General features: G+C 41.4%; 1 protein-coding gene across 5 annotated transcripts; it reads right to left on the minus strand.

Moving 5' to 3' along the window:
• On the minus strand, positions 1–21873 carry LOC130180721 (NACHT, LRR and PYD domains-containing protein 5-like). Of its 5 annotated transcripts, none has more exons than XM_056394417.1 (14): positions 21832–21873; positions 20142–20265; positions 19906–20034; positions 17579–17683; positions 16541–16645; positions 15793–15897; positions 14645–14749; positions 13467–13545; positions 13076–13304; positions 10517–12323; positions 10234–10407; positions 3253–3420; positions 2773–2819; positions 1–2605 (listed from the first exon to the last, which is right to left on the minus strand). In XM_056394417.1, exons 2-14 carry the CDS (start codon positions 20228–20230, stop codon positions 2076–2078), a joined length of 3672 nt encoding a protein of 1223 aa, XP_056250392.1. In that variant the 5' UTR covers positions 20231–20265; positions 21832–21873; the 3' UTR covers positions 1–2075. The 5 variants fall into 5 exon arrangements, with proteins under 5 accessions (XP_056250392.1, XP_056250393.1, XP_056250391.1 ...); XM_056394418.1 differs by lacking the exon at positions 21832–21873 and adding an exon at positions 21417–21739 and having other exon boundaries at positions 15793–15894; XM_056394416.1 differs by lacking the exon at positions 21832–21873 and adding an exon at positions 21417–21738.
• Positions 21874–22379: the final 506 nt, after the last annotated feature.

Here is a 22379-nt window from a genome sequence, read left to right on the forward strand (position 1 = left end):
TTTGTTGTAACAATATTATCATTTTATTTATAATTCACATACCATATAGGCCTATGATAGTTGCAGTTGCATTTGTTGATCCAGAGTTTCACATTAAAGTAGGGAAAAGTATAAATGATGAAGTTTCAGTTTACACAGGAGAAATACTTGCAATATTGTTAGCTGTACAGTGGATAGAAGAAACAAGACTGTTGAGAACAATCATTTGTTCAGATTCAAGTTCATCACTCGCCAGTTTACAGTTCAGTCATTCAGACAGACGACCAAATATTCTGATACAAGTACAACAAACATACAGAATTTAAATGATGGGGCAGTAATATTTGTATGAATACAGCACACATTGGCATTAAAGGAAATTAAATGGCTGACAAGGTCACAAAGGAGGCAAAAAAACTCATTGATTTAACAGTTAGATTAGATTAGATTATTAAGCAAAGACTCACAGACAGGCGACAAAGATAATGGGAGAAAGAGAGAAAAGGAAGATATTACAAAATCCAAAGGAAAATGGGAGAAGTTAGGTATGCAGGAATGAACAGAAGAGATGAGACAATAATTTCAAAAATCGGATTTGTACACTGGACTAAACAGCACACTTTTCAAAATCGGAAAGAAGAAACAGTGGCGCATGTTATACTTCGTTGTCAAATATGTCAAACAGACAAAAGGCATATGATTCAAAATCTTAGAAAGATCAAAGTACAATTTTATAGCTCTATTGCAAAGAACTTAAAGAAATGTTTTCTAATTCAACTCCAGTATCTTAGAATAACATCAGATTGAGAGGATATGAGGTTGTTTTTTTTCTTGGAATATGTGAGTACTAGACAATCTGATCCACACTCCATTCTAGTTGGAAAGCCATTGGGGTCGGGGGGTGGAAGTGGTCCTCGAGACCCAGTTAAGCCCCTTGAAATACATGTAACAACTAAAAAAAACAAGTCTACTACTAAGCCTGTTTGCTTTTAGTGTGGTCAGGACGGGTACATAAAGCCAGAATGCCAGAATGCCCAGTCAGAAAAACTAAAGCAGGTTATTTTTGTACTGCTCGTAGGGCTGGACAATTAATAGAATTTTATTTTCGATTACGATTTTGGCCTCCAACGATTATAAGAACAAGATAAACCATAAAGCTAATCCTATGAGAGTGGTATACCTGGAGCAAGCTGAGTTGGTTAGGTCATGTAAGCCAGGCAATATTGTCACAAGGTTACAGAGACAGACCCAGGGATTGGGGGAGGTGGGACACGGAGGAGCAACCAGGACCAGTGAAAAATGTTCAGAGTCTAGAAGAACTAGTTCCCCAGTCCCCTGCTCTGGTCAATGTAGAGGTTCAGGCCAGGATTCAGGTCATTGGGACTAAAAAGACTTTGGACAGACTTGTAAGCACGTTTAACTGACTGGGTCTGAACACAGAAGTATATAGGTATTGTAAGTATTTTACTATCTGTCATCTAGCAAGGGATAAGAATGTTCCCAAAGTCCCATTGCAATGAATGATTATGTGACATTACCACCCTCAATTTAACGGAAATGCTGTTTAAATGGCTTCAGTTTGTCCAACTGCCCTTTTTGCATGTTAATAGATTAGGAAAAAAAAATGAACTCACATTTTAAGTTCACAATAAGAACAGTTCATATCAATATGAACAGAGAGTTAATTCAGCTGTAAAGTCCAAACTGGTCTCTGACCAGTGATCTTTTCTTACTCATCAGCATCTTTAAAAGACATGAAATTATCTTTTCTCAATCTCTTACTTTAAGTGGTGGGAGTTCATTACCAAAGCCACAACACTTAATTTTAGAGGACACATTTCATCATGCTGAGGAAAATCACAAGATACAATTGAGAACTCCAGAACAGCTGCTAAATGAACTAGACTGTTTTATGAACTCCTTGAGGATGTTTTTCATCAACACTGCAACTTTGATTGTTTTTTACTTTGGCATGGACATTTCATGTACAAATACAGGACACGGATCAAACAACGGACTAAAACATATTGCTACTATGAAACGAATAAACTACGTGTTCAACAGTGAGAACGTTTCTCAGGTGGAGACGCTCTCTGCTACACTGAACACAGAGACACTGAGGAACCAGGCCACCAGACTGCAAACCCAGGATACAGAGGTTCAGTGAATGTGGTGTTCAAGGTGTAGAGGTGGATCAGTGAGTCAGAGGAGACTCTGTAGAAGGACAGAGTGCCAGCGGGACAGTCCACATACACTGCTACTCTGTCAGAGACAGAGGAGGAGGAGATAGATGTCACTTTCTTATTGTGCCGGAAAGAGTAACCATCATTAGAGCAGCTCAGGCTCCAGGACTGATCGTTCCATCCAAAAACACGATCGTCTTTGTCTCCTCTCCTTGTCATTCCTCTGTAACTCACTGATACACGAACTGCTTTGGTCCACTTGACCTCCCAGTAACATCGACCACTCAGAGCAGTTGTACACACCAGCTGAGGCCAGTGGTCAAATCTTTTTGGATGATCAGGATACGACTGTTCCTCCTCTACACGTGTCACCTTCCTGTTGTTGTCACACAGTTTGATCTTTGTGTTCACTGTGTTTGTGTCTATTGTGAGTTCACAGGAATCTGATGGAGAGAACAAGACAATCGCAGTTATTGATCTATCATATGATCATATACTATCACTTTGATGATGACTCATGACATCAGTGATCTGAATGAGTGATGTGACAGTTTGAATATGGTTGAATGTGCTGCTTTGTTTCCATGAATCAAATTAAAAACACACTTACACTTCGTCAGATCTGGTCTCAACCATTGAACTCCATCAGGCTCCACCCTGAAAGGAGGAGGGGGATCAGACCAGCACATTCTCTTTCAGCATGCAGACATGGATAATACATGGCTCTCATACACAGATTGTTATGAGCTGAAAAAGGAGCAGCCCAACATTTTGAAAAACAAACTTGAATGTAATATCTCAAAAGTCCAGTCTGTGGATGTCATGTTCAAGCACAGTTTTAACTAATTATCATTCTTCACTGGTAATAATTTTTTTCTCTTTGTGCTAAGCTAGGCTAAAGATATCCTTGACCTCTCTCATTACAGAGACTGATACGAATCCTATGTAAGAGGGAAGAAAAGTATATTTCTTAAACTGTTGCTGTACGAAAGCATAAATTATTACCATCATGCACATATAATTTTTTGAGATCTCCTACACTTTTTTTATGTTCAACTTGTATCTGTGGCTGCAGCAGGCCTCCCCATACCTGAGAGTGTGCAGTCTCCAGTCTGGAGCTGGAGCAGACAGCAGCTTCAGTCCTGAGTCTCCTGGATGATTGTAGCTCAGGTCCAGCTCTCTCAGATAGGAGGGGTTGGAGCTCAGAGCTGAAGCCAGAGAAGCACAGCCTTCCTCTGTGATCAGACAACCTGATAGACTGCAGACACACAAAACGACACACATGACAGATACTCCGAGAATACTGCTGTGTAACTTTCTGTCAAAATATGGGAGTTAACAGGAACCGTGTTATTATAATAATCACAGGCAGACTATACGGCAACGGACACTGGAACGGACATGACTATGAGCTGGATATGCGACTCAGTGAAGGATAGGGGCACGGACCTATTCTCTAGGACTAGAACTGGGCAGAATAGTTTTCAGGGTGACGTGAGGGTAGCTGGAGAGAATAAAAATGATAGGCCAGAGGGAAATAAGCTCCAGATTTGTCCTTGTGGCTGGCAGAAAGTAAAGTCAGTTAGGGGCCTTAGAATGCATCAGGGAAGAAAGAGATGTGTTGCAAAGGAAAGGCAGTGTGGCCGCATCGATCGATACTTTTTAAGAAGTCAATCGAATAAGTCGGATGAAGTCCAGCGACAGGTAGAAAACCACAGTTCGAAGGATATCAATAACATAGCTACAGAGGGGGAAGAGGAGAGTACAAGAGGGGATGCAGCTGAGACTGAGGTGAATAGGCCAGTCAGAGAGAGAAATATGGAGCAGAAAACTAGAGTAAAATGGCCGAGGGCAAATAGCAAGAAAGAATGGGAGTCAGTCAATAGAGATTTGTCAGCAATTCTAAGTAGACTAAGAGGAAATGCAAGCGATAGACTAGAGAAGATGGGGGATATAATTTACTCCTATGGTGCAGAAAGATTTGGGGTGCAAGACAGAAAGAGGGTGGAAAGAGCACAGTTAGTTAAGTCTAGACGGCAAAGGGAAATGGAGAAATTAGTTAAGGAAAGAAGACAATTAAGAAAGCAGTGGAAAAGGGCAACAGAGGAAGAGAGGGGGGGATTTAATGTGTTGCAAGAAGATTTGAGAGGCAGACTAGCAGTACTTAGAAGGGCTGAATATCTTAGGAAAAAGAGAAAGAATAAAGAGTATGTAAGGACAGCGTTTTACAGGGACCCTTTCAAGTTTGTTAAAGGATTTTGTTTAACCAGGAAAAGGGAGGGCAGCTTAAGGCAACAAAGTTAGAAGTAGAAAAATATCTAAGAAACACATATTCAGATTTGGAGCAGAATAGAGTAATAGGCCTTCCACATGACATGCCGCCAGTAGGAAAGATAGATCATGAGATGGATGTTAGACCACCCAGGTGGAAGGAGGTTGAGGAGGTAGTCAGGCGTGCAAAGGCTTCTTCGGCCCCAGGGCCAAATGGAGTCCCCTACCGGGTTTATAAAAGCGCACCTGATATCTTAAAGTTTTTGTGGAGGCAATTGAGAATAGTTTGGGAGAAACAGGTTATTCCCAGAGCATGGCGTAGGGCAGGAGGTGTTTTTATCCCAAAGGAGAAGGAATCCTCAGACCTGAGTCAGTTTCGAATGATCTCTCTCCTAAATGTAGAGGGGAAGATCTTTTTTAGCGTAGTCGCACAGAGATTAACTAGTTATTTAGAAAGGAATAGCTTAATTGATACTGCAGTACAGAAGGCAGGAATACCAGGGTTCGCAGGATGTTTAGAGCACACTAGCATGATTTGGCAACAGATTCAGGCAGCCAAGACAGAGAAAAGAGACTTGAATGTCATATTTTTGGATTTAGCAAACGCGTTTGGTTCAGTGCCACATAGCCTTATTTGGGAGGCATTTGATTATTTTAAAGTGCCTGGAGTAGTGGTTAATTTAGTAATATTGTATTTCCAAGATATTAGGCTGTGCTTAAGCACAGCAGGCTTCACAACAGGATGGCAGAGGCTAGAAATAGGCATCATGGCAGGGTGCACGATTTCTCCATTGGCATTCACAATGGCGATGGAGGTAATCATTAGAGCTTCTAAGTGGCTTGTAGGTGGAGAGAGGCGGCAGGATGGGGTGCGCCTTACACCAATTAGGGCCTACATGGATGACATGACGTTGATAACTACAACGGTGCCATGTATGAAAAGAATACTTGAGAGACTTAATAAAAACTTAAAGTGGGCTAGTATGAAAATCAAGCCTAGTAAGTCTAGAAGTATCTCAATAAGCAGAGGGAAGTTAAGTGATAGGAAGTTTGTAATAGATGAAGAGGAAATTCCAATAATTAGGGAAAAATCAGTAAAGAGTATAGGTAGGTTGTACAAGGCAGACTTGAATAGAATAGATAAATCTGGGCTGCCAGGAAAGTTGAAACTGTGGTGTCTGCAGTTTGGGTTATTTCCCAGGCTGATGTGGCCACTGTCTGTATATGAGATTCCAATATCCACTGCAGAAAAAATGGAAAAATTAGTTAGCTTTTACATTAGGAAGTGGCTAGGTGTTCCTAGATGTTTAAGCACAGTGGCACTATATGGGAAAGGCATACTTCAGCTCCCAGTAATTAGTCTAGTGGAGGAGTTTAAATGTACCAAGGTTAGGGCAGAGCTCCTGTTATCTGGGAGCAAAGATGCGGTAGTTAGTAAGGTGGTTCCAAACCCAATCAAGGGGAGAAAGTGGAATCCAAGAATCGCAGTGCAGGAGGCAGAAGCAACGCTTAGGCATACAGAGATTGTGGGTAATGTCCAAATAGGCCGGGGAGGCTTGGGGCTTGGCCCAGGCAAACCGGTGTGGAGTAGAGCAGGTCCCAAGGAGAAGAGAAAGCTAGTCGTGGAGCAGGTTCGTAGACAGGAGGAATTATTAAGGGGTGCTAAGGCAGTGGCCCAGGCTAAGCAGGGACAGTGGGTGAATTGGGAAGGTGTAGACAAGAAAAAGCTTAGCTGTAAAGAACTCTGGAGCATGGAGGAAAGTAGTATTAGATTCTTGATAGGGGCAACTTATGATGTACTGCCAACTCCCCAGAACCTAAAACTCTGGGTAAATGGAGACCCACTATGTTCATTGTGTTCAGGTACTGCAACTTTAAAGCACATTCTGTCAGGGTGTAAGGTTAGTCTGTCGCAAGGCAGGTATACGTGGCGACATAACCAGGTTCTAAAAAGCTTAGCTGCAGGAATTGAAGAGTTACGGAGGCAGGCAAATTTAGGAGGACCTAAAACAAAGAAAGGTGCAATCAAGTTTGTTCAAGAGGGAGAGAAAGTTGGTAAGACAACAAGAAGGCAAGGCAGCTTAGAAGGTGCTTATGATTGGGAAATGCAGGTAGATTTAGGAGGAAACCTTCTTGTTCCCCAGGAAATAGCCATTACAAAGCTAAGGCCTGATATAGTCTTGTGGTCTAGGAGTAGAATGAAAGTATATTTCATAGAGCTGACTGTTCCGTGGGAGGCCTTAGTTGAAGAAGCATATGAAAGGAAAAAGCTCAGGTATGCAGAGTTAGGGGCAGAAGCAGAGCAGCGAGGATGGAAAGTTAGGATTTGTCCAGTGGAAGTAGGATGTAGAGGATTTGTAGCAAGGTCTGTTGTCTCTTTGGTAAGGGAGTTAGGAGCAAGTGGACAGAGTGTGAGGAAAAAGGGGGGGGGGGAGGGGCAAGAGCACAGCCTAATCCGGCGGGGGAGAGTTTAGCTCAAAAAGGCTTCTCTCCTTGACTCTGCCTCCTTCAAAATGGCCGCCACTTTCTCCAACTGATTAGGGGAGTTTGTTTGCTGAATCTGCTAGTGTGTTTTGTCAGAGTTGATGATGGTGTTGTTTGTGGTAGCATAGGCAAGATAAAGAAAATGGTGGTGTGAGGAGCAGTGATGGCTGGCATTAGGGGAGTGACTCTGGGACGCCAGTGATCACTGTCTAGCCTCCTGGAGGTGTCGTGGGACCAACTAGACGAAACACTGGTGAAAGGAGGTTCCCACCTGATGACCCCAAAGACATGTTAGTTATCACTGCTCATTAGTCTGTACAGCTAAATTAATAGTTATCATAGGACATGTTAAGCTTAGGGAGCTATTCACTGAGTCTGGTCCATTTTCTGTAGCACAAGCTTTGTGTTTATCTTAAAATAATGAAAATGTTTCAGAGTCTACACTCATGGTGTACAGGTTGGTTTTTTGAGCTCAACTTCAACATCAACATGCTAACACATATGTGTGAAAGTCTCACCAATAAAAATTAGGCTGTCAATATTACTACGTAGTTGCTGGGGTACAGCCCCCTGTCGACCTGACAAGGAAACCCCACCTACTAAATCATTTAGTAGGTGGGGTTTCCTTGTGCCACTCATTTAAAATGAGTGGCACAAGTCAAGTCAATTGAATCAAGTCAATCTGAGTTCATAATGTTTAACCTACGTAAAAATGCTTAATTGATATTATTTGATATTACCACTACGTACATTATGGTACTTACATTATTTTACTAATTGCTGTACTGTGTTTCATTATGTGTTTATTGCACACCACTGGTAGCAGTACCCATTCCACCATCAGGACAAGACATTAACTGCATTAGATGTCTTGATCTGAGTTATTTCCACTCATCATACTCTCTAACTGGAGTAATATCTGAGGGTTACTCAGCCAGTCAAAATATTATCCATGAGGTAAATGTCCCCCTGTAAAAAGTGGCCCTTGAATAATTACTGAAGATAATGGAGCCTGAGGATACTGATGTATCTGGATCGGTCTGAACTCCGTTCTTAGAGAGCACATGGCCCAGATAACGGATGGATGTCTTGAAGAAGACACATTTTTCTGGGGATAGCTTCAACCCAAACTCTCTGTGACGATCAAGGAAAATCATCAGTCTCAGCTCATGCTCCTCCAGGGTTTTTAAGAATACTAGTAAGTCACCAACGAAAACTAGTATCTTCCTTGAACGCATGCCTCCCATGCACTTTCCCATCAATATTTTAAATGTTTTAGGTGCGTTTGTCACGCCTTGAGGCATTCGGTTAAATTCCCAAAACCCAACCAGGCATACAAAAGCCTTCTTAGGTTTGTCCGCCTCCTCAACTTCAATCTGGTAACAACCTGATTCTAAATCAAGGACAAAAAACAACTGGCAATCTGAGAGCACAGAGAATGTATCCTCCAGCTTTGGAAGAGCGTATGCATCCTTTTATTGTCGATAGATTCAGCCTTTTATAGTCAATGCACACTTGGACTAGGCCATTCATCTTCCAAACCACCACAGTTCTCTGATTCTCTGAATCCTCTTGTATCTAGAAGCACATGAATGTGTTTGCGAACAGCTTCAACATCATGTGGGTGTATTGGTTGAGGACGTTGTTTGAAAGGAGTTTCAGCTGAAAGTTTTATGTGGTGTGCCGCCTTATCTGTTCACCCAAAATCCAGGTCATGCTGCACAAACACTTCAGGCATATTGAAGAGCTGCTGAGTAATGCGTTCCAGATCCAGATTTGCATCCGTATATCATCTGTTGGGTTACCTTTTCCCATACACTACCCATGCCACTGTTTTGGTAAAATATCTTTGAAAGACTGAGTGCAGTTGAGATGACCCTATTCGGCAGCAGGACCTACTGGAAAACAAGGGAAGTCGAATTGTGACCTGAATCAAGTGGGGATTCCTCTATGCTATGACCCACTATGTGCTGCAGTGACTAGGGACCACCATGTCCATACAACCTTTGTCATGGCAAGTGAGGTATTTGAGGCGATGGGTGACTTTCACCAAAGGGAGCAGATCACTTTCTCTTTCAATTCACCTACTTCACTTTGATGAAGTGTGGCGTACAGAGGTAAAGGTTGTGAAAGTTGCTCAGCGAGTAGTTCTGGAAGACCAAGTACTTACAGATGTCATTTTACACACAGTCCTACTCAAGGTAGAAGGTGTGCTCAATTTGAAGCCGCTGGTAGATGTGTCATATGAAGTGGCATGTCAGAATTCAGTCATTCTTAATGTCCTTCTGAAGGGTGGTTACGACATGTCACTTCTGCAGGCTATGTATGCTGCAAGTGACACATTTGGAACACGCCAATGAAGGCAGAGCTAAATCCCTGTGTATCATTTCTGGATCAACTTTGCCAGAAATTACTTACCTGATCAGTAAGTGTGAAAAAAATGGAAAAAGGATGAGGAAGACCTGGAAGTCAGTCAAGTGGTTTTCATTATTGATCCTCAGCAGCCTCGAGCATTCAGGTTTGTAGGAAAGGTGTCAGGATGATGGACGCATCCAACCAGCAGCCACCCAGATGCTCGAACAAGGAATATGCGCAACCTGTTTGATTAGACTCCCTGCTATTAAGGAGGATGGTGTTAATGTATCTACCATAGGCTGATGGACATTCTGTTGTGTGCACAAAGTTACAACTGCCATAATTTTGGGGGCAGCTGTACGAAAGTCCCACAATGTAAATGAGACTGTCACTGCTGCTATGTAGTTGAGTTGCACATGTCATCAGTTTCTTTCTTCCTTTTTCCCATGGTAGATGGTGGCTGTTCAACAATGTGTTCCCATGTGTGAGTAGCTATTGAGTCTTGCATCAGGCTGATTTTTCAATTGTTGTATGATAGAATCAAGTCGCTCTGAGTTCATAATGTATAACCCGTATAAGAATGTTTGATATTATCCCCATCTAGAGTTTGGTAATGACATTATTTTACTAAATACTGTAGTTTGTTTCTTTGTCTGGAATTTAAAACGTCTTGATCTGAGTTATTTCCACTCAACAGAGGTGCTTTCGGTGTCCACCTTACTCTTTGGACTGAACTTTAAAACGCTGGGTAACATACATACAGTAGTGCTGGTTTATTTGTGTTGAATATTTTATTGCTATTTTGCTATTTGCTTCATTGTATGGTTTGACTATAATTTGTCAGACATAATTCTGACTGGAAACCCTTCTTATCTTAACATGTTAAACCTGCTACAAGCTGTTGTAAAGCTGTTCATCTAATGTAAATGAGATTTTTAATGGTCATCAATAGAATCCTGACCTGAGAGTTTTCAGTGTACAGTGTGGACTCTTCATTCCAGCAGACAGCAGGTTGACTCCTGAATCCTGCAGGTTGTTGTTACTCAGGTCCAGCTCTCTCAGACTAGAGGACTGGGAGCTGAGGACTGAGGACAAAGCTTCACAGCTTCTCTCTGAGAGGTTACAGCCACTCAGTCTGTAAAGGAAAAAAAACAACTCATTAGTTATTTATTTTCTCTCCAGTTTAAAAGAAAGCTGCATTAGTATATATAATGGTGAATAAATTCAACTATCTATACACTTACAGGGCTGCCTTGGATGTTTTGATCACTGGCAGCAGCCTCAGAAGAGCATCCTCTGAAGCAGAGTATTTCTTCAGGTCAAACACATCCAGTTCTTTGTCTGATGACAGTAAGATGAACCCCAGAGCTGACCACTGAGCAGGAGACAGTTTATCTGTAGAGAGACTTCCTGAAGTCAAGGACTTTTGGATCTCCTCCACTAGAGACCGATCATTCAGTTCATTCAGACAGTGGAACAGGTTGATGGTTTTCTCTAAAGAGGAAGTCTCTTCAATCTTCAGCTTGATGTACTGGACTGTTTTCTGATTGGTCTGTGAGTGACTTCCTGTCTGTCTCAATAGACCTTGTAGGAGAGTCTGATTGGTCTGCAGCGAAAAACCCAGGAGGAAGCGGAGGAACAAGTCTAAGTGTCCATTTGGACTCTGTAAGGCCTTGTTCAAAGCACTCTTGTAGAAGTTTGTCTCTTTGGATTCTTTCTTGGAATTTCTTTTCTTGGAATTGTGGGAGGTGGACTGTTCTTCTGAGAGTAGATTGACTCCAGAGTTGATGAAGGTCAGATGGACATGAAGAGCAGCCAGAAACTCCTGAACACTCAGGTGGACAAAGCAGAACACCTTGTCCTGGTACAGCCCTCTCTCCTCTTTAAAGATCTGTGTTAACACTCCTGAGTACACTGAGGCTGCTCTGATATCGATGCCACACTCTGTCAGGTCTGATTCATAGAAGATCAGGTTTCCTTTCTGCAGCTGCTCAAAAGCCAGTTTTCCCAGAGACTCAATCATCTTCCTGGTCTTTGGACTCCAGTGTGGATCTGTCTCAGCTCCTCCATCATACTTGACATTCTTCAATTTTGACTGAACCACCAGGAAGTGGATGTACATCTGAGTCAGGGTCTTGGGCAGCTCTCCTCCCTCTCTGGTTTTCAACACCTCCTCCAGAACTGTAGCAGTGATCCAGCAGAAGACTGGGATGTGGCACATGATGTGGAGGCTTCGTGATGTTTTGATGTGGGAGATGATCCTGCTGGCCTGATCCTCATCTCTGAACCTCTTCCTGAAGTATTCCTCCTTCTGTTCGTCAGTGAACCCTTTGACCTCTGTCACCATGTCAACACACTCAGGAGGGATCTGATTGGCTGCTGCAGGTCGTGTGGTTATCCAGAGGCGAGCAGAGGGAAGCAGTTTCCCCCTGATGAGGTTTGTCAGCAGCACGTCCACTGAGGTGGACTCTGTAACATCAGTCAGGATCTCAGTGTTGTGGAAGTCCAGAGGAGGTCGACACTCATCCAGACCGTCAAAGATGAACACGACCTGGAACTGATCAAACCTGCAGATTCCTGCTTCTTTGGTTTCAGTAAAGAAGTGATGAACAAGTTCCACCAAGCTGAACTTTTTCTCTTTCAGCACATTCAGCTCTCTGAAGCTGAATGGAAATGTGAACTGTATGTCCCAGTTGGCTTTGTTTTCAGCCCAGTCCAGAGTGAACTTCTGTGTTAAGACTGTTTTCCCAATGCCAGCCACTCCCTTTGTCATCACTGTTCTGATTGGTTCATCTCTTCCAGGTGAGGATTTAAAGATGTCTTCTTGTCTGATGGTTGTTTCTGGTCTGTCTGGTTTCCTGGATGCTGTTTCAATCTGTCTGACCTCATGTTCATCATTGACCTCTCCAGTCCCTCCCTCTGTGATGTAGAGCTCTGTGTAGATCTCATTCAGAAGGGTTGGGTTTCCTGCTTTAGCGATCCCCTCAAACACACACTGGAACTTCTCCTTCAGCTTAGCTTTGAGTCTAGGCTGGCACATAACAGGAGATTCTGAAAGAACACATAAACACATTTTCTTTAAGCAACTATATCTGACTTTTTCAGCTGCAAGACTGTCAAGTGAGAGTCTCAACAAATTCACTCTTTTAGCTACTCCTTACTAGCCCTTGGCCCTACATTCCTGTTTCCTGAAACAATGACACGATCAACAGACAGATCACAACAAACTTTATGAGGTAGGCAATGGTCCAAAGCTAGTGTGAGATGAGTAACATTTCTCTCCTCTTGCACTGCAACAATGCAATGTAACAAGGTTTACAGTTTAGTAAATAATATACATAGTTTATTATTGTTTCTACCATTTTTTGTAAAGGCTGCATTTACTTGGTTGTATCTATTTCAATGAGGAGATTTTATAACGTCAGCAGCTTAGCTAATTTAGCTTAAAATGATGAAGGCTATGGGAGTGTAGCATGTAACACTTCTAACTGAAATTTGTTGGCATAAGGTTAGGTATTGCACTGATAAGGATGACAGAGACCGTGCTGTTTTAATTTGAAGTGAAAGAGAATGAAGCATGTTAAGCGAGGCCGGTGAGAGTTCACCTGTCCCATCAAGGGGACGGAGGACAGCGAGCGGGAGCTGGGAGAGGGAGCAGAGGCGCAGGAGTCAAGCTGAGAGAGTCGAGGTTCTTCATAGGCAAAGAAGGGAGGACAGAGACCTACGTGTCATGATCAATATTACAATAACAAGGGTCTTATTATATAATGTTGTTGTGGATAAAAAGCATGAAATCCTCTTACTGCTCTGCAGACAGTCAGCCAGCTCCTCCTCCTTCATTTCCCTCAGGAAGTCCAGTGTGATCTGCAGAAATGCCTCTCTGCTGCTCCTCCTCTGCTCCTCATCCTCACTGTTCAACACCTCTTCATCCTCCCTCTGACTCTCTGAGCATTCTGAGTAATCTGGACCTACAACTTTCTTGATCTTCTTCAGCTCGTTCTTCACAAAAGTGACAATGTTCTCCTCCAGCAGCTGGAACAGAAAACTATGTGAATGACACAATCAAACTAAAACCATGGAGCCAAACATCAGATCCATGTTGGACAGACTGACAATCCACTGGATTAAAACCTGCAGCATGGAGATTATTGTGAACACAACAGATGTAAAAGTCGTTGTTGTACATGTACAGACCATAAATACGGAGTCCAGGTATGTTTGATGCTGCTGGTCAGACTGACCACTGGGAACCTCTGAGATCTCCTGGTCCACTCTGTGGAGGAACCATGAGGAATGAGTTCACATTATGTCTGTCCACACAGAGACAGACACAAGCTAAAGGTCTTTTTAGCTCTATGATTGGATATAAAATTAAATAAGGTGATTTTCCCTGACATTAACACGTTTCTCATAATGCTGATCACACCTCTCCTGTTCCTGAGTCGCTTCCTGATGCATCAGCTGTTGCCGGGGGTCCCGGTCAACGTCTCCCTTGTTCCTGAGTTGGTGGTCCTGGGCAAACTTTCCTCTGTTCCTGCATCTGATCAGCATCTTGCCTCTTCCTTTGTGAGAGATCTTGGTCAACGCCTCCTTTTCTCCAGAGTCAATTTCCTCGGATAAAGTTACTGTGTCTGCTCCTAAGTTGACCGCACTGGTTGATTCATCGGCTGTTCCAGCGTCGGGGGTCCTGGTTGACGTTACACCTGCTCCTCATGTCCTGTCGGCTGTCCAGTCAACTTCTGTTCCTATTCCCCAGTCGGTGGTCTAAGTGACTAGCCCTGTTTCTCTCCTTCCTGTCCACTAGCCCCTGGATAGTTGTTTCATTTCCTGTTTCTTGTGTATCTCGTGGTCATTTTACTTCTTTACCTCTACTTGTCAGGATTAGGTCCTTTTCTGTTGTTTTCCACTGTGTTCCCTTCCCTCTTGTGGTTGTTTGTGCCCAGTTTGCGTGTGTGTGTGTGTGTGTGTGTGTGTGTGTTCAGCTGGGCGTGGCTTCTTGAATCCTACTCCCTCCAGTCTCCTTCCACCCCTGCTGTCCATCAGACAATCAACTCCACAAGCACGTGCAGTATAAAGCCCGGTTCAACTCTTCACTTGTCGCCAGATCGTTCCGACTCATCGTGCAGTATTACGCTATAGCCAGGCTTTGCCTTTTTTTTTTTTTTTTTTGCTGTGTCTTGTTGAACTGTTCATTAACCTTTAGATTCCTGTGGCTTAGGTCCATATCGCTGCTACCCTGCCACCTGCAATGCTCAGCCCCCCATCTCATCTCCTCAGCGTGGTGCACCTTTTTTTTGCAACTTTCAAAAGCACTCTGTTTGACCGGAGCCCAAAAAAACATTTTGTTCTTCTGTTCAGATTTAATCTCTTACCTTTGACCGACATTGTGACGTTCATCTTTGAAGTATATAGGATTTTTCATAGACCAGTCGCTGTTCATGGACACACTGCTGTTTTCAGGTTTTTCCAGTTTCCTCCTGAAAGACACAGGATATAATCTACACTGCACCAGGTGAAACAACGTACTGAATATACATCAGAAAAAACCTTGTCCTGTTCTGTCCTCTTTGCAATGAATCATACTCTGTGATTCCTCGTGGACCACTGTCAAAACTGATGTGCAGACTGAACTGTTGATTCACAGTGTGATCAGCAGTATGAGAAACACTTTAATGTCAGTGAAAATCATCTCATTCAATCAACTCCACAGCATACCTGCAGTATAAAGCCCGGTTCAACTCTTCACATCGTGCAGTATTACGCTATAGCCAGGCTTTGCCTTTTTTTTTTTTTTTTTTGCTGTGTCTTCTTGAACTCATAGGTATCTCATATCAGAATCACATTTTTCAGCCCTACCCTAATTTTGATGGCTCTCAACATGGTTGGCGCTAAATAATGACCTGATGGTTAGTTAGAAAGTAACAAGTCCCACATCTACACCTGTCGGACTTTGTAGGCTGTTGGATAAACAGTAGGGTAGGCCTAAATCCAGAATATCATGTGGACATTAAAACAAATATAACCTATTGCCACCAAATGCTCAGCAGGACCAATGGACCCACTGAAGTTATTGGTCATTTTTGTGATGCTACATCCAAGGATTGACAGCAGATTGTCAAACTGTCCCTGACTCAACCTAAAATAAGCCTTGAACCAACCATTATCCAGGCGAAGCTCCTTGGCCAGCTGGTGGTATTCCCCATGATTTTTCCTCTTTCTGAAGGTCACATATACCCACACTGATCTCCAGCATATTATTGAGAACAACCTCTTAATCAGATCCAGAGCAAGTGCCCTCCACCTGTAGTCTATATATTTAAGTAACATGTTGACCTCCAGATCTGTGGGTTTACTGCACCACAAAATCAAGGTCAATGCCTCACAAGAAAACGCACGGCACTGCTCCTTCTTTAAAGTAAAGGCTTCAACAGAAAAGGCAGCGTGGTGCACCTTGTGTTTTGCAACTTGCAAAAGCACTCTGTTTGACATTTTGTGCTTCTGTTCAGATTTAATCTCTTACCTCTGACCGACATTGTGACGTCCATCTTGGAAGTATATAGGATTTTTCATAGACCTGTCGCTGTTCATGGACACATAGCTGGGTTCAGGTTTTTCCAGTTTCCTGCTAAAAGACACAGGATATAATCTACACTGCACCAGGTGAAACAACGTACTGAATATACATCAGAAAAACCTTGTCCTGTTCTGTCCTCTTCGCAAGGAATCAACAATCAATCAGGTACAAACATTCAAAATATGATCAAATATGCCTGATTAAAATCAAAATCCTTTTCAGTCCTTTTTACTCAAGTAAACAGAAAATTAAGTTCTTCAGTGTGATACAGCACACATGTAACATGGCTCAAACTGCAAAATAAATAAAAAAATAAATAGACAAAGAAGATTTGCACTGGCCCTGGCGCTCGTCAGGAGTCCACTAATACTCGTTTGGGCCTGTAAGTTTTTATTTTCTGTGTTCCATATCTACTTGTTTAACATATGTACTTTTTTCATATGCACTTTTGTGTTTTACATTCATGCTTTTTAGTAACACTATTCATTACTCATTACATCATTACATGTATCATTTATTACTCATCTTATAGGCTAAATATTATATTTTTATCTCTTTTGTCACTCTGTACTCCAAAAAAGAAAAGGCTAAGGCCTTTTGGAGTAAACAGATGTTGTGAAAGAATGTGTGCTCTGTCAGTTGCAATAATTGCCGTGATGACTTGAGTAATATCATAATGTTAGTAACAGCTTACCTCTTTGCAGCAGAGGGCTGTTGTCCTTTAAAATCAGTGAAGTGTTGTCTAGAGCTGTCACTCTTCATGGACACACAGCTGGGTTCAGGTTTTTCCAGTTTCCTACTGAAAGACACAGGATATAATCTACACTGCACAGAGTGACAGAGTTTCACAGTGTGATCAGCAGTATGAGAAACACTTTAATGTCAGTGAAAATCATCTCATTCAATCAACTCCACAGCATTCCTGCAGTATAAAGCCCGGTTCAACTCTTCACATCGTGCAGTATTACGCTATAGCCAGGCTTTGCCTTTTTTTTTTTTTTTTTTTTTTTGCTGTGTCTTGTTGAACTCATAGGTATCTCATATCAGAATCACATTTTTCAGCCCTACCCTAATTTTGATGGCTCTCAACATGGTTGGCGCTAAATAATGACCTGATGGTTAGTTAGAAAGTAACAAGTCCCACATCTACACCTGTCAGACTTTGCAGGCTGTTGGATAAACAGTAGGGTAGGCCTAAATCCAGAATATCATGTGGACATTAAAACAAATATAACCTATTGCCACCAAATGCTCAGCAGGACCAATGGACCCACTGAAGTTATTGGTCATTTTTGTGATGCTACATCCAAGGATTGACAGCAGATTGTCAAACTGTCCCTGACTCAACCTAAAATAAGCCTTGAACCAACCATTATCCAGGCGAAGCTCCTTGGCCAGCTGGTGGTATTCCCCACGATTTTTCCTCTTTCTGAAGGTCACATATACCCACACTGATCTCCAGCATATTATTGAGAACAACCTCTTAATCAGATCCAGAGCAAGTGCCCTCCACCTGTAGTCTATATATTTAAGTAACATGTTGACCTCCAGATCTGTGGGTTTACTGCACCACAAAATCAAGGTCAATGCCTCACAAGAAAACGCACGGCACTGCTCCTTCTTTAAAGTAAAGGCTTCAACAGAAAAGGCAGCGTGGTGCACCTTGTGTTTTGCAACTTGCAAAAGCACTCTGTTTGACATTTTGTGCTTCTGTTCAGATTTAATCTCTTACCTCTGACCGACATTGTGACGTCCATCTTGGAAGTATATAGGATTTTTCATAGACCTGTCGCTGTTCATGGACACACAGCTGGGTTCAGGTTTTTCCAGTTTCCTGCTGAAAGACACAGGATATAATCTACACTGCACCAGGTGAAACAACGTACTGAATATACATCAGAAAAAACCTTGTCCTGTTCTGTCCTCTTCGCAAGGAATCAACAATCAATCAGGTACAAACATTCAAAATATGATCAAATATGCCTGATTAAAATCAAAATCCTTTTCAGTCCTTTTTACTCAACAAAGTAAACAGAAAATTAAGTTCTGCAGTGTGATACAGCACACATGTAACATGGCTCAAACTGCAAAATAAATAAAAAAATAAATAAACAAAGAAGATTTGCACCGGCCTGGCGCTCGTCAGGAGTCCACTAATACTCGTTTGGGCCTGTAATGTTTTATTTTCTGTGTTCCATATCTACTTGTTTAACATATGTACTTTTTTCATATGCACTTTTGTGTTTTACATTCATGCTTTTTAGTAACACTATTCATTACTCATTACATCATTACATGTATCATTTGCTGCAAAGAGGTATTTGCAGCAGAGGGCTGTTGTCCTTTAAAATCAGTGAAGTGTTGTCTAGAGCTGTCGCTCTTCATGGACACACAGCTGGGTTCAGGTTTTTCCAGTTTCCTACTGAAAGACACAGGATATAATCTACACTGCACAGAGTGACAGAGTTTCACAGTGTGATCAGCAGTATGAGAAACACTTTAATGTCAGCGAAAATCATCTCATTCAATATTATAGCTAATCATAGAGCTAAATGGACCTTTAGCTTGAGTCTGTCTCTGTGTGGACAGACATAACGTGAGCTCATTCTTCATTATTCCTCCACAGAGTGGACCAGGAGAGCTCAGAGGTTTCCAGTGCTCAGTCTGCCCAGCAGCATCAAAAACACCTGGACTCCATATTTGTGGTCTGTGCATGTACAACTACTTTTACATCTCTAACAGTAAAAACATCCCTCTCATGCAACTGTTGCCATAAAATGTTAATGTGATGGAGGAACTGCTAATAGTGGTCTGGCTCCATGTGATGAAACTGATAAAAATCTCTGTTTGCTCATGCAGTGTTTTCACAACAGAAAAGAAAGGATACAAATGTTCAACTGAGGTCTGCAGTGTGAAGAGTGATTATACTGCACAGCTTTCAGATATGAGAATATAAATGTATGCGAAGAAGAACAATGCTGTAAATGAACACATATAATAAACCATCTCTGGATAAACAGCTATTTAAACTTGAATCAGTAATATTATAGTGTGTAATGGTGTAAATAGTGATTGACTTTTCTTTGTTTCTCTTCTTATAAATATACTCATATATCAAAGTCATGTAGTTACATATGATTAAGTCAAGTTTTATGTTGTTTGCATATATATTCATGAATTAATTTCCATATGTCACAATTTAAATTATTCATTTCTTGTGTACTCATATACTCTTATATTTACTTGACAAATTTAAGCCATGCTCAGTATTATTCAACAAATTATGCTCAAGTAGATCTGGGCGATATGGCCAAAACTGTTATCACGATAAAAATGTCCATATCAGTCGATATCGATATTTATCACAATAAATGCCACATCGTTATTTCTTTCAGGTTTAAAAGCTGATTTTTGCTCCCTGGTGAAATTTGAAGAAACCAGACAGCCAATTGTGACTTTAAACTGTTCTATTTAGTCAGAACATGACAAACACTTGCCAAGCAGCAGAACATTTAAAAACTCTGAGGTACAAACATTCAAAATATGATAAAATATGCCTGATTAAAATCAAAATCCTTATCAGTCCTTTTTACTCAACAAAGTAAATAGAAAATTAAGTTCTGCAGTGTGATACAGCACACATGTAACATGCTCAGACTGCAAAATAAATAGAAAAATAAAGACTAAGAAGATTTGCACTGGGTACCGGCCTGGCGCTCATCGGGAGTCCACTAATACTCGTTTGGGCCTGTAATTTCTTATTTTCTCTGTTCCATACGTACTCGTTTAACATATGTACTTTTTTCATATGCGCTTTTGTGTTTTACATTCATGCTTTTTAGTAACACTATTCGTTACTCATTACATCATTACATGTATCCTTTATTACTCATCTTATAGGCTAAATATTATATTTTTATCTCTTTTGTCACTCTGTACTCAAAAAAAAAGGCTAAGGCCTTTTGGAGTAAACTGATGTTGTGAAAGAAGGTGTGCTCTGTCAGTTGCAATAATTGCCATGGTGACTTGAGTAATATCATAATGTTAGTAACAGCTTACCTCTTTGCAGCAGAGGGCTGTTGTCCTTTAAAGTCAGTGAAGTGTTGTCTAGAGCTGTCACTCTTCATGGACACACAGCTGGGTTCAGGTCCACCTCCAGCAGAGTCTGATGTTTGCTGCTGCTCTGGGCTTCAACACAACACACACACAGAGCTTTGCGTGTGAATAATGACGGAGCAGTGATCTGAGCTTTGACATGGAGAAGAGTCATGGACAGTTAGAGATCCTCATCTTACCTCTGAGCTCTGGTCTGGCTCTCATGTTCCCCACACAGAGTGGTTTTAGAGGGAGGGGCTCCCTCCTTTCTGTCCTCACACTGATCCATGCTGCTGAGTTCACATCAGCTCACACACTTTCTACCTTCATGAGGAGAGAAACACAAATCATTCATCTGCACATCAACTGATAATATCAGCTGCTCCTCCACTGATTCTTCTTCTCTGTTTCATATCAGTGACAGTTGAAAATGCAGTCAGACAGCAGTGTGAGGCAGAGGAAGGGGCCCTGACAGATTCCTTTGTCGATTGATGGTAAAGTCTGAACCCGCATAAAGTACCAGCATGAAACCAACAGCAAACACATAGTTAGGCAGATAGACATCGCTTTACTATAACAAATACGTTTTGACAGACAGCTTTTCTGTTGCACTGTAAACAATCATAGAGATATAATCACCACCAGAGCAACTGAAATGCTTTAAGGTCAGACTCTTAATAGATATGGATTATAAAATTCATCAGGTGGACTTGGTTCCCAATAGTTTCTGCTCCTTTGTCCAAAACAAACAATAAATACAAAAATCCTTATTAAGAGAAAAGGTGATAAAAAAAAGTAAAAATACTCTACTACAAGTAAAAATCCTACTTTCTAATTCAACTTTCTAAGTTTTATCAGTACAAATACAATTAAAGTATCAAAAGTAAAAGTACTCATCAAGCAGAATGGACTCTGTCATCATTATATCAATATATCCTGCATCAACATGTCAGTAGAACCTGTCAGGGAGGAGCTGCTTTGAACAGTTTTATATTTGTAGGTAGTTTCATCTGTATTCCTGTATCATATTTTATAAAGTGATCATTAGGTTTTTTTTTTTTTTTTTTTAATCTATAGCCGTGGTGTTTCTGAAATATAAAATATAGAAGTAGGTATAAGTAAGTATAAAGAAGGAGAGGTCGAAATACTCAAGTACTGAAGTAATCTTAATCAATACTGTAAACAACTCAACTACAGTAGTGGAATAAATGTACTTAGTTACTTTACACCGCAGGAGTGGATGAACAAAGAAACCTTTATAATAAGTGACCGACAGTCTCAGTAAATTCTTTACAATAGCTTCATTTACCTATTGATCACATTCAATTAAACATTTACACTGACAGCTGTTGGAGAAGAACCAGGAGTGACACAGCTCTTTTTCATTGTATATCAACCTATCTATCAACCTCCTCAGCCCGCCACACTGAGTCCACATCAGTCCTGTCGTGTAAATCCAATGACAGACCACTCACCCCAGAGAAAGTTCAGCGGATGTGCGGCCGAGCTCTGACCGCAACCAGTGAGTCAGACAGCGGGAGAACAGTGGCTCATCTCCGCCTCACCACAGGCTGATAAAGGCGGAGAAAGCTGCCTCCAGTCACCAGCAAGTGGAGCTGCACAGTAACAACGACTCTGTTCAACTACTGACCATCAACTACCTCTGCTTCTACCCTTATTTATATATATGTGTAATATATATATATATATATTACACAAACATGATGATCGTTCTCCACGCTCTTCGATAACAAGTGTGACTCAATAACGATAACGTATGATCACACTATCATAATACAACAGCAACAAGAAAGTAAAGGTGCAATAACTCAGGTAACGACAGTTACCTGAGCTGTTAACGAGTAAAACATTAAAAACTGTTCACATTACCGTTCAGAGGAAATTAACTGTTGCAGTCTTTGCTCAAAAGTGAAACTTGACTTCAGTGAGGACACGCCCAGAGAGAGAGAGAGAGAGAGAGAGAGAGAGAGAGAGAGAGAGAGAGAGAGAGAGAGAGAGAGAGAGAGATCCGATCCCATTTGTGCCAAAACATGTCCATATCATAATACAGTGATTATAAAATAACAAAATAATAATCTAATACCGTAATTGTTAAATTAAAAGTAATAGAGATCTTGATAATAATAATAATAAAAACCATATTCCCATTAGAGTGATGGCATGATGTGAAATTACACAGCTAAATTCACAGCATCTTTATATCCCCAAACCCGCTGTATTACTTCCTGGATGATGTGCTGTATCATGTTTGGCTGCTGGATCAGTTCTCAGTCAATAAAGGAGGTTATAGTGAATGTAAATTGAATTTAATTTATGTATCTCACACATCTGACAGCCACCAACAGCTCAATGATCCACAGCTGTAAACTCCAGGTTTACCAACCAGTTCCAACACAACCGTACATCTCTGCTGACTC

Source organism: Seriola aureovittata, chromosome 13 (assembly GCF_021018895.1).
Source record: "Seriola aureovittata isolate HTS-2021-v1 ecotype China chromosome 13, ASM2101889v1, whole genome shotgun sequence".
Classification (NCBI taxonomy): Eukaryota; Metazoa; Chordata; class Actinopteri; order Carangiformes; family Carangidae; genus Seriola; species Seriola aureovittata.

What these genes read in the sequence shown, in the direction of transcription:
- LOC130180721 (XM_056394417.1), bottom strand. Translation starts at nt 20,230, where the DNA reads ATGGATCAGTGTGAGGACAGAAAGGAGGGAGCCCCTCCCTCTAAAACC. An exon ending in AGCCAGACCAGAGCTCAGAG is followed by an intron (nt 20,035 to 20,141) that starts GTAAGATGAGGA and finishes GTTGTGTTGAAG; the next exon opens with CCCAGAGCAGCAGCAAACAT. An exon ending in CAGCCCTCTGCTGCAAAGAG is followed by an intron (nt 15,898 to 16,540) that starts GTAAGCTGTTAC and finishes TGTGTCTTTTAG; the next exon opens with CAGGAAACTGGAAAAACCTG.